This window comes from Schistocerca piceifrons, chromosome X (assembly GCF_021461385.2).
Source record: "Schistocerca piceifrons isolate TAMUIC-IGC-003096 chromosome X, iqSchPice1.1, whole genome shotgun sequence".
In the NCBI taxonomy this organism is placed as follows: Eukaryota; Metazoa; Arthropoda; class Insecta; order Orthoptera; family Acrididae; genus Schistocerca; species Schistocerca piceifrons.
Window position 1 is genome coordinate 256,178,638 of NC_060149.1, and position 12,716 is coordinate 256,191,353.

Below are 12,716 nucleotides of genomic sequence, written 5' to 3' on the forward strand. Positions count from 1 at the left end.
GCTTAGGACAAACAGCTTGTAATCATTCATTGACATGAAAATGATATGGAGAAAAGTAATAATTTATTACTCATTCAATTGCAGTTTAATCAGGACATGTGGCCATGCTGTTAAATTCTGTTACCCACTGTGACAACACTTCTGATGCCGTATGCCGTGTTTTTGACTATTTGAAAAGAACATTTGTGCAATGTTTCTGCTATCTTGTATTTTTGTGTACTGTGACTCTCCAGAATTATCACATAACATAAATTGAACATCTTCAATACCTTTTTGTGAAAAAGATGAATTTATGAAATATTATCTGTAAGAAATGCAAATTCATGTGCAGATGTTCCACACTGTAATTTTTCATATAAAATCTTTTGTTTCCAGATTTCTACTACCCAGCAAAGATGTTTGAATCTTATGGAATACCAGAGCAAAGTACTGTTGCAAAACAGTGGAGTTACTGTGCAGAACTTTTTGATGGCTGAGAATCCAGCAGATGCAGTGGATATTTCTAAGAAATTAAGTAAGTGGGTTAACATTCTGTTGTTTCATCCATTATGATTTTCTTGTGGTTATTGCTGTTGATGTGAAACAGTTTTCATCTATGATTCATGCAGGCTAAAAGATTGTTTTCTTCCTGTAGTATAAAGTAAGAGACGATTCACACCCACAGTCCCTAACAAATCTCAAGTGGTCAAACTGATCATTGACTTCCTCGAGTTTCCCCAATGGTGTCTTCTTGTAGGGGCTTGTGTAACAACTATGGTCATTATAGTAAGAAAAATTAATAACTTCTGAGCAGTGTCTGTAAACTACAATTTTCATTGTGAAACATGGTGAATTAAATGTGATATTTATGATAGTGCAAATACACTGAAGTGCCAGTGAAACTGGTATAGGCATGTATATTGAAATACAGAGATATGTAAACAGGCAGAATATGGCACTGCAGTCGGCATGCTGCTAAAATGGCAGTTTATCAAGATTTAAGTAAGTTTGAACGTGGTGTCACAGTAGGCGCATGAGCAATGGGACACGGCATCTCTGAGATAGTGATGAAGTGGCAATTTTCCCATATGACCATTTCACAAGTGTACTGTGAATATCAGGAATCCGGTAAAATATTGAATCTCAAACATCGCTGCAGCCAAAAAAAGATCCTGCAAGAACAGGCCCAATGATGACTGAAGAGAATTGTTCAACATGACGGAAGTGCAACCCTTCCACCAATTGCTGCAGATTTCAATGCTGGGCCATCAACAAGTGTCAGCGCGTGAACCATTCAATGAAACATCATCAGTATGGGCTTTCATAGCTGAAAGCCCACTCATGTATTCTTGATGACTGCATGACACAAAGCTTTACGCCTCGCCAGGGCCCGTCAACACCGACATTGGACTGTTAATGACTGTAAACTTGTTGCCTGGTCGGACAAGTCTCGTTTCAAATTGTATTATCGGATGGACGCGAACAAGTATGGAGACAACCTCATGAATCCATAGACCCTGCGTGTCAGCAGAGGACTGTTCAAGCTTGGTGGAGGCTCTGTAATGGTGTGGGGCATGTGCAGTTAGTGATATGGGACCCCTGATACATCTGGATACGACTCTGGCAGGTGACACATACATAAGTATCCTGTCTGATCACCTGGATTCATTCATGTCCATTGTGCTTTCAGACAGATTTGGCAATTCCAGCAGGACAATGTGACACCCCACATGTTCAGAATTTCTACAGAGTGGCTCCAGGAACACTTTTCTGAGTTTAAACACTTCCGCTGGCAACCAAACTCCCCAGACTGAAAATATTGAGTGTATCTGGGGTGCTTTGCAATGTGCTCTTCAGAAGAGATCTCCAGCCCCCCTGTACTCTTACAGATTTATGGACAGCTCTCAGGATTCATGGTGTCCATTCCCTCCAGCACTATGTCAGACATTAGTCGAGTTCATGTCATGTCATGTCATGTCATGTCATGTTGCGGGGGCCCTACATGATATTAGGCAGATATACCAGTTTCTTTGGCTCTCCAGTGTAAATATGAAATTTTACACCAAGAAAATTGGTGGGCTTAATGTTTCCAGACAAGGGAGGAGTCTCAATTCACGAAGACTAGCAGTGCAGAAAAAGTTTCTTTTTATATCAAATTACGTTATCTTGTATGATTGTTTTCTTTTGATAACTCCTCTGTTATCTTGTTTCCTTTGCACGACTCCTCTGTTATCTTAATCTTCTTCTTCTTCTTCTTCTTACCATCTTTCTAACTTATTCATACTGTGATTTTCATATGTAACTGAAAACCTTATTGTGGAAATCTGTGTTATACAAAGTGTCAAGGATTTCTGATTTAGGTTGGAACTTTCAGTCATTATTATTTATTCTTTGTTGCTTATTGTTGCTGTAACACCTGTGTAGGTCCGATTATTTCTGATCATAAATGTTATTTTATCTGTTATATGTGCATTATTTTATGTTATTGCATAGGTTTCCTAGGCAGTTATTGTTTGTTTTTATGAGCTGCATTCTATTGATTTTGCTGCTCAGTGGTAAAGTGTCAGAGTTCGCATTCAAAAATCTTGGACTCGATACCCGGTTGCTCGCAGGTTTTTTATTTATCGATTATCACTAATCTTGATTATGTTGAGCACCACAGCTGACACTGTTCAGGATTAATAAAAACCACCTCAGTTATATTATTACACATTTATTGTGTTTCAATTGGTCTTATTCTTTCAACATCTCGGCAACCTGGAGATATTCAAAGGACAAAACCTCTTGTAACACAGTGAATGTGTAATAATACAGCTGAAGTGATTAATGAAAACCAATAACTTATCATGCATGTGCTCTATTGTCTGGAGTGCATATTAAACTGCAGCTCCCCCTACAACTGGTTGTGTCAGTTAGCTCATAGGCCAGAGGAGGACAGCATACCTCCCTCAATAGGACAATGTCTATTAAAGTATTGTGGTGCTCAAACCAACCTCTGTGTTGTATGACAGCTTTATCTTTACCTCTAGTCTACAGAGAAATGCATTGTTGTTTTACACAACCTATCAGATTATCAGATTATTTTAAATAAGCACAAACTGTGTGGAGCAGAGTGATCCGAGTTTGATTTTGAAATGTTTTCATTTATAGTGTGCATTTCTTACTGTGTCAAGCAGTTGCATGGTTAAAGTTTCAGTGCTTAATATCGCTTGCTCGCCATTGTCGTTACATTAACATAGTTACTGATCATTCTGGTAGTATTCCTGTGTGGTATGCATCACATTAGGCTTACAGCATATTGACATAGTCTGTGCTTTCATGAATTCACAGTTCGACTGACTGCTGTCAGCTCATGTCTGGCTATTAAAATCTCAACCTTTGGTGGGAATGCCTCACTTCATGGATTTTAGTGATTTGTCAGAGAATGCTACAGCAATTAATTTTACAAAAGTGAGATTACAAAGGTGACCAGCCTGGCTTTTTAGAATCATTTACATCGTATATGTTATATCCTAGCCAGTAATGCCACCTGAGCCCGCTGCCAAAAGGTTGGCAGCATCAAAGTCCGGACGCCGTCCGCATAAGCAGCGCCAGTGAGACAGCAAATCACCGCAAGTCTGCGCGCGCCACCGCTGGCTTCTGGGTTCTTAAGCGCTGGAGTCGCGAGCACTAGGACAGTTCTGTATTCGCCGCTCAGTTGTATACTCGCCACCGAATTGTGTACTTGCTAGTCAGTTGTGTGTTCATCGCAGCAGAGTTGTTGTTTGTAGTCAGCCGACGCTGACCTATCCGCTCCGACTCGAACTAGACCGATTTCTGTAGACACGGAGTTCACTACTGTTAATAAAGATAAGTACCGACTTTTATTTAATCAGAGTGTTTGGGTTTTCATCTTTCTGTTCACTGTTCCAGCGGACCGGTCGGCCCGCTATTAAAAGTGTGGCGGTGACTTCGTAAGCCGTTTCTACAGCGAATTGTTTGTCGCTACGAACACCGCCACAAAAGTATACATTCAGTGTTTTGTTTCCTTGTGTTTCACAGAAACATAAGGCACTGTTGTTTGATATTGTAATGATACCATACTGCCGTATTCAACAAAAATGTGGTGGTTTCGATGAGAGCCACCATTTATAATTTATTTAAGAAGTTTAAATTTTGAATATTTCCTTTAAAACTCAAAATATGAAAAATCTAAGATCATCACTGTGTTTGGAAAATTCTGGGCTTAAATATTATCGGAACATAATTTCGAAATATTTCAAGGCATCGTAATATTGGTACATTGAGATCATATCTTAATTAATTAGCAACTTTGAAATTATAGAAATTTAAGCTAGAATAATCTTTTTTTTGGAATTGTGAACAATTGGTGTACAAAGTAGGCTGTTTGTTCTTAGGTTTCAAGTTTGACACGTGTATTTCTGTATGCTGATGACATTATGATATCTTCAAATCCTGATACCCCTGAATTAATTAAATTAATGTGAAAAAAATTACACCACAATGTTCCTGGTTGGATAAAGTACCTATTTTTGATGATAAGAAGTTGAAATCTTTTGCCAAATGAGAAAACTAATAAATACGTGTAGTCTAATGTTGCGGTCATGATTGTATAGTTGTGATAATGAGATAATGAAGAGTGCATGTAGCATGTTAATTACTTATTTATTATAATTGCTTATTTATTATGTAGCATTTGGCTAGTATCACATCACACAAAAAACTTTCTTTAACAACATGTGTACACTTATTTAACACACAGAAAAAAAAATTAGAAAAATTATAATTGTAAGTTAACTAAATTTACGTTATTTACAAAGCACAGACCGTCACAGACATATATTAAACTGATGGCTTTGGTTTCATCAGGAACCCATCCTGTGACACCCCCCTGCAGGCCTGGGGCTTAGAATAGGCCCGAGGTATTCCTGCCTGTCGTAAGAGGTGACTAAAAGGACTATCTCACATATTGGCCTTTATCTGATGATCCCCTGTAGGGTTTGACCTCCATTTTTCAAAATTTTCCCAAAGAGGTAGCCAACTGGGGAAGGGCACTTTACACGGTGCAACATGTCCATTGTGCATTGAGATGTATAGCCCACTTTCACGTCGTGGCAATGCAGTCCCGCTCATCCTCCATCTCTTGAGCGAGGAAACCTTCCTTGGTGTGTTTTCCTCCACCCACTGTGCAGTTTCGTTTTTTGTGCCGATGGTGACCATGGAATTCTTTGCACCTCATATCCAGCATGGTAGCCAGTATGTTGTGGTCGGACCACCATGTACCCTGTTGATTGTAGCCCCTGACCACACAGGGATCACTCTGCTTATGCCTGCGCCATTAACTCCTCACTTATGCCAAGGAGTAGATGCCCGTCACCCTGGGGCATCGGGACTCCTGGCAATGGCCATCCTGCCAGGTAGCCTTTGCTGCGGCTGGGTGGCACCCCTGAGGAGGTCCCCAGGTCGGAGTGGGTGGCATCATGGCGGATGACGTGCAATGAAGTGTACCACATCATCACTTGCTGGTGATCAAACGCCAGCAGTTTCTAAGTGTTCCAAGTCTCAGTACAATGCAAGGATGTATGATCCTAAGTTGTTCCCCTCCCTGGCCACACCATGGGAGTAATGAAAGGCTAAGGGTGGCAATGAACCTTATGGAGACATCGTTTGTCTTGATGAAGGCTCAGTTTTTTGTAGAGCATTTAGAGGACAAGTTTGGAGAGGTGGAGGGCTTGTTCAAAACGTGGCCAGGCTGGGGGATGTTTCTGTTACCATCATGCCTGATAAGAGCATGGTCCAGGGTATTATATTCCACAGGGACCTTCCTTCGCAGTCCGACCACGATCTGCGTGCCGACTTAGAGCGACAAGCAGTTCATTTCGTCCAGCGCATCCATTGGGGTCTGAGGGATAATCAGGTTGCCACCATTGCCTTCATCTTGGCCTTCGAGGGTGACACATTACCCGAAAAGGTCAAGGTCTACTGTTGTGATGTCAAGCCATATATCCCTCCCCCAATGCGGTGCTTTAAGTGCTGGAAGTTCGACCATGTGTCTTCCCGCTGTACTTCCAGCATCACATGTTGAGATTGTGGACGTCCATCCCATCCCAATACTCTATGTGCCCCACCTCCCATCTGTGTCAACTGCGGAGAGCATCATTCCCCTTGCTCACCAGACTGCAGGATTTTACAGAAAGAAAGGAAAATCGTGGAATATAAGATTCTGGACCGACTGACCTACACTGAAGCCAAGAGGAAATTTGAGCGCCTACATCCTGTGGCTATGACCTCCTTTCCCGCCGCTAAGAGAACAGTTGTAGCCCTATCAGTTCCGCGAGCTCCAGTCGGCTCTCAGAGCCGGAAGACTACACCTGCCCCCTTGATGGTGGGGGCCACTTCCTTCCCTGTTGCTCCCGTACCACCTACCTCTGGGACACTGTCTCCCCCTCCCCCCCAACCATCGGTGACACCAGTCCCCACTTCTCAGCTGCTCCTCTTGCTAGGAAGGAGCACATACCTCAGGAGCACTGTCCTCCCAACCATTGGGGACACCAGTCCCCACTTCTCAGCCAGAGAAGCATAAGTCTTCTTCAGCTCCTCTCACTAGGAAGGAGGAAGGGGTCCCTTGGGTCACTCCCCACTCCCTTCCCAGATTTCTGGTAGTGGGAAAGATGATGCCCACCAGTGGCTGAAGTGCCCACAAGCAACTGGTCTTAGGGCTTCACGATCACCCTCAGTCCCAGAGATTGAATCAGTGAAGCCCTCACAGCCAGAGAAACCCAAGGATCAGTGAGAGAAATCCAGAAAGAAGACCCCCAAGCCCAAGGGAATTGCGGTGGCACCCACACCACCGTTGCCTACAAGCTCTGCGTGTGAGGATGAAGTGAAGATTCTGGCGTCCGCTGAGGATCTAGATCTCGCCAGACCCTCAGACACAATGGATATAGCCTGTTCAGGAAATAAGTCGGTGGGAGCAGGTGACCCTGAGGCATAGGCTGCCTCATTGAGTGTTTCATGCCTTCGCAGTCTCATGATAACGTCATCCTCGAGTGGAACTGCGTCAGTTTTTTCCACCACCTGGATGAGCTACAGCAACTGTTAAGCTTCACACCTGCTTTCTGCATTGTCCTTCAGGAAACCTGGTTACCGGCAATGTGGACCTCTGCCCTTCACGGCTACAGGGGATATTACAAGAACCGTAGCGAATATAATAGAGTTTCAGGTGGATTTTGCGATGTCCTGAACTCGGTATGTAGTGAACCTGTGCCCCTTCAAACTCCTCTTGAAGCTGTGTCTGTCAGGATACGGACGATGCAGGAAACAACTGTCTGCAATGTATATCTCATTCCAGATGGTGCGGTACCCCTGAATGTATTGGCTGCACCGACTGATCAACTCCCTAAACCTTTCGTACTTTTGGGAGATTTTAATGCCCATAACCCCTTTTGGGGTAGCTCCATGTTTAATATTTTTGTGGGATCTGAAATTTAAAAACCTCTCTCACACCGGCCTGATTTAGCTTCACTGATCAGGATGGTAAAAAAAAAAAAAAAAAAAAAAAAAAAAAACATGCGTGTATTAAGGGAATTTTCATTCACAAAGCAGGCTTATCACATTCACACAGTTCATTACTGTTCTATCCTGATTAAATTGAGCTTAACTTAAATTCCATAAGGCAGTGAAGCAATTTTGAAGTCTCGGTGCGACAAAAATTGTCAGTCGATCTCCTGAAAACATTTGTAATAATTATTAACTTTCGGTGATCACATGGGGAAGACCGGAGATCTGCTGGTAAGACCGTGTTAGCCCATTTATTGAAAGTAATAAACTGGATATCTTGAGCGTACAAAATGGCAGGTTCGTCCAGTGTAAATCAGACGTGTCCCACTGATCCCGTGCAACACAGCATAGTAAGCAGACACTGTCAATAATAATCAGTTAAATAATATGCGAACACACTTACTTTAGTTCATGTATTAAATTCCTTCTCATACAGAATCTCATCAAGATGGCGACTAGCTCAACAATACATACATATACAACTTCGTTCTTTCACGCCTAATCGGCAAGATCTGAATCATTCTTTTCATGAGAGAAAACATAGATAGCAGAGAACCTATTCCATGGAATAAATGCACGCTCAAAGGAATAATAGGGCTTGAAACTACTTTGCATTGATAATCATCGTATATTAAAGTTTAGGAATCGTAAGATAAGAAGAGATATTTCGAGATATGTACTGAGTTATATAATTTATAAAATTTCTGAAAATGTTGCGGAGAGACCGCTGCAAGAGACATTACACGTGCTTACTGGCTGTGGCAGAGATGTCGAAAATTTACTGTCCCAACTTAACCTTTGCCTCTTAAATACTGGGGCCGCCACACATTTCAGTGTGGCTCATGGTAGTTACTCGGCTATTGTTTTATCAATTTGCAGCCCAGGACTTCTCCCATCTATTCACTGGAGAGCACAGGACGACCTGTGTGGTAGTGACCACTTCCCCACTGGCATCATGCCCACAGACGCCTACCCCGATGGGCTGTAAACAAGGCAGGCTGGGTAGCCTTCATCTCTGCTGTCACCGTTGAGTCTCCCCCACGTGGTGCCATTGATGTTGTGATTGAGCAGGTCACTACGACGATAATTTCTGCGGCAGGAAATGTGATCCCTCATTCTCTAGGTTGCCCCCAGCGAAAGACAGTCCCTTGATGGTCGCCAGAAGTAGCTGAGGCAATTAAAGAGTGTCTGCAAGCTCTACAGCAACGTAAGTGGCACTCTTCCTTTAAGCACCTCATAGCCTTTAAGTGGCTCCTTCCCGTGTGTGCCAGCTTAAAAAACAACGGAAACAGGAGTGTTGAGAGAGGTACGTGTCTACCATTGGGTGCCATAAGTCACCTTCTCAAGTGTGAATGAAGATCAGACATCTTTTTGGGTACCAGACCCCAACAGGTGTCCCTGGCATTAACATCAGTGGCATGTTATCTACCGATGCAAACACGATTGCCAAGCACTTTGGTGAGCACTATGCTCAAGCCTCTGCATCGGAGACTACCCCCCAGCCTTTCACACCCTCAAACGGCAGATGGAAAGGAAAGTCCTCTCGTTCACTACACGCCACAGTGAACCCTATAATGCCCCATTTACAGAGGGGGAGCTCCTCAGCACCCTTGCACATTGCCCCAACACAGCTCCTGGACTGGATCGGATCCACAGTCAGATGATTAAACATCTCTTGTCTGACTACAAGCGATATCTCCTCGTCATATTCAATCGGATCTGGTGCGATGGCGTCTTTCCATCACAATGGCGGGAGGTCACCATCATTGTGGTGCTAAAACCTGGTAAAAATTGCTTCATGTGGGTAGCTATTGACCCATCAGCCTCACCAACATTCTCTGTAAGCTGCTGGAACGTATGGTGTGTCAGTGATTGGGTTGAGTCCTGGAGTCACGTGGCCTACTGGCTCCTTGTCTGGGCAGCTTCCGCCAGGGTCGCTCTACCACTGATAATCTTGTGTGTGACCTGTGTTCTGTCTTACACTGCAAGGTTTTTCAACTTTGGGAGGCAGAGTGGCATAACAGCATGCACAACAGACTGCGTATCATTAAGGATACTGTGAATGTGTGGAAGTCTTCCCTGCAGGCTTGTCACAGGGAATCAGTTGTCCTTTGTCGGCTCCGCATTGGCCATACGTGGCTCACACATGGTTACCTCCTCCGTTGCGAGGACCCACCTCAGTGTTGCTGTATCTCCCAAATGAGAGTCGTCCACCTCTTGCTGGACTGCCCACTTTTAGCTGCTCTGCGGTGGACTTTAAACTTTACCAGCACCCTACCTGCAGTGTTGGGCAAAAATGCCTCAACAGCAGCTTTAGTTTTATGTTTTATTCGTGAGGGTGGGTTTCATCATTTGATCTGAGTTTTAGCGCATACCCTTTGTCCCTCTGTGTCCTCCACCCTAGGGCTTTTAGGGTGGAGGTTTTAATGTGTTACAGAGTGGCTGGCTTCTCCATTTTTATTCTCATGGTCAGCCAGCCATGGTATTCTGCTTTCTTGTTTTTAATTTCTTCTCCATGTTTCTTGCATCTCTTTGTGGTTTTCTTGTCCTGTTTTGCCCATTGTAATATTTGTTGTCCTTCCGTCGTCCTTCTTTTCTCCTGTATTGTGCCGTATGTCTTCCTTGTTTTCTTCTTTCTCTTGGGTAATTGTTCTACCGGGAACAAGGGACTGATGACCTTGCTTGGTCCATTCCTCCCCCCCCCCCCCCTTCCCTTTAAACCAATAAACCAATCCTCCTGTGACATAGCAAGTTGGAACTATTCCATGTGTGATTACGTCCACCCCTGATGAGTAATAATTTTTCTTCCCAGTAATTACAATAATTATCGTACTGTTATGTGTTCTTTATGTATATGACATGTACCTAAATACTTGAAAACTTAACTTGGACTTTTCTGAGTCCAACAGTATAGATAATTGACATTAAAGTTTCATACCATCATAATTTCTATTGCCAATTTTGCCATTAGGCTTATTAAATTCTGAACTGTGATACTGTACCTTTCTTGTTCTATCAAATGACCCCCCTCACTAATTAAATTAGCCACTAATTAAGATTTTGAATAATTTACTGTTATCGAAAATAATTTGCAATACAACACCTGTACTCATGAGTTATTCCCAATGTGTATGCATAAAGTAATCTCACGAGCTTTTCTAAATTCCTAGGTTACCACATTGTAAACCAAAATTTTGTCAATATTTATGGTACATCCTAATCAGCAAAATTTTATCTCACGGATGTTTCTTAAATGACTGTATTATTTCCAAAATAACAGTCTGTTCATACTCCAGCCTTTAAATAGTTGGAAGTCACTCAAAATGAGTCAGTCTGCGCCTTGTCCTGGTCGAGATAACAAGCATGTAACACCTCTGTTGCCGATATTTGCTCATGTTGTTGGTATGAACGATTTTTTCATGGAAATACCTGTACTTACAGCCACAGAAATGAAGTAATGTTGATGCCCAGAAACTTTAAAGTGATTTTTGAGTGTATATTTTGACTGAATTGTGTTGTGATGGGTAGGTGATTTGAGCTATCATTGTCACATGAGTGAGCTATTATTGAGTGTCATGACTTTAATTACTGAGTGAACTATGTGAGATATTGTAGTGTACTTTACTCTGACAGATTACTAAACACCAGTATGGTATGCAAACTGTGATGTCTTGTGTAAGTATGGACAGTGTGTCCTGCCACACTTAATTACTTAGTTTCGGGACTGGTTAGAACTACCACTGATTATTGGACAGTGCTTCATTAATGAGCATTTTTTATAGTTTTGGAAATCGTAAGAGTAATACTACCACTGGAATTTGTTGTTTGTAAGTGCTGACCTTATATTAAGCACTAACAATTTCACGAAGAAGGAGAATTGGTCATTGTCCAAAAAATTGCAACCTAAATTGGATTATTGTGTACATTTTTCTTGATCAAACACCATCAAACACTGAGTAAGATTTTCAGCTTCAAAAACACAAACTGAGGTGCTGCCAAGGAGGTGACAGAGACTACAGAAAAATCAGATTGTTACTTTACACTCTGAATTGCCAGGAAATTATTGGTTTGGGCACACACTTATGATATGCTGAACAGTTTATCATTCTGTGCCACAAGCAGAGTTTGGCAGTGTTAATCCCCATTTGTACATTGAGTCACTACAGCTGCTACTATTTGTCCTGATTCTATTGAACACAGACCAGATCAAGTGGCGCTGTTCAAAATAAGGTGGTCTGGATGAAATGCAGGGCATCTTAAGCTGTCCTGGGGTAGCATTGTTCTGACATATCTGTCCATTGGTCTGTTATTGTTACTCTGTTGTTCACCAAAAATTTTGCACATTGTGGAGGTGTTTCTGAAATAACCTAGTTAATATTGTTAAGTTTGTTGTTGAAGACTTGGCACATACTTAATGTTAGAATAAAATGCTGTAGCTATTTTAAATTTACCAAAAAACACAAAAACTTGCACTTATATCCTTGCCAGCCCCATAACAATAGTCATTAGATTCCTACTCACCAGTGAACTGTGTGGAGGTGTTTCTGAAATAACCTACTTAATATAGTAGTCCATAGAGAGGAAATGTGATAAATATGCATTTCAACTGTTTCTTCTAAATAATTCCAAAACTGTATTGTCTTTCCGCAGAGGCACAGTTTTGTAGATCACATGTTCCGTATCCCCTTCAGTACTGACTTGCTTGCTAGTAACATGGTTGCTAGCCTGCAGCACCATCTTTGTTAGGAAACAAAATCATTTGTTTTACTGGGTAAAAACCACACATCAACTGAGAGGTTTTTATCATTAAATAGACCTACTTTTTGGATTCTGCAGGAGCACGGCATTGCAGTTCAGTTTGTTAACAAGTTAACCAAGCAACTTTAATCACAATTGAACCTACGATAATGGACAACTTCCGCAGAAACTAACATAGTGATTTCTAGTGAACTTTGAATGTATTGTCCTGTATTGCTCATAATAGCAAACATCCTCTGTAATGTCACTTTGGCATCATTTTTTTTTCACAAATGAAGTCAGCATTTTTCCACTTTTGGATCTCTTCTTCATTACACAACTAGTTTCTCTGTTAAGCTATTATTGTGTGGTTAGCTGTATAAAATAGCACACTGCATTACCATCATGAAATGAGCACACACAGTGTGAACTTAAGTGAA

The 12,716-nt window shown here is 42.0% G+C and overlaps 1 protein-coding gene across 3 annotated transcripts in view; it reads left to right on the forward strand.

The window, feature by feature from the left end:
- Positions 1 to 12,716, forward strand: part of LOC124722924 (succinate--CoA ligase [GDP-forming] subunit beta, mitochondrial) — a 106,205-nt gene that overhangs the window by 36,561 nt on the left and 56,928 nt on the right. For all 3 annotated transcript variants that reach the window (XM_047248084.1, XM_047248085.1, XM_047248086.1), the window contains exon 3: positions 376 to 514. In XM_047248084.1, the coding sequence (XP_047104040.1) occupies positions 376 to 514 (139 nt within the window). The remainder of the gene's footprint in view (positions 1 to 375; positions 515 to 12,716) is intronic.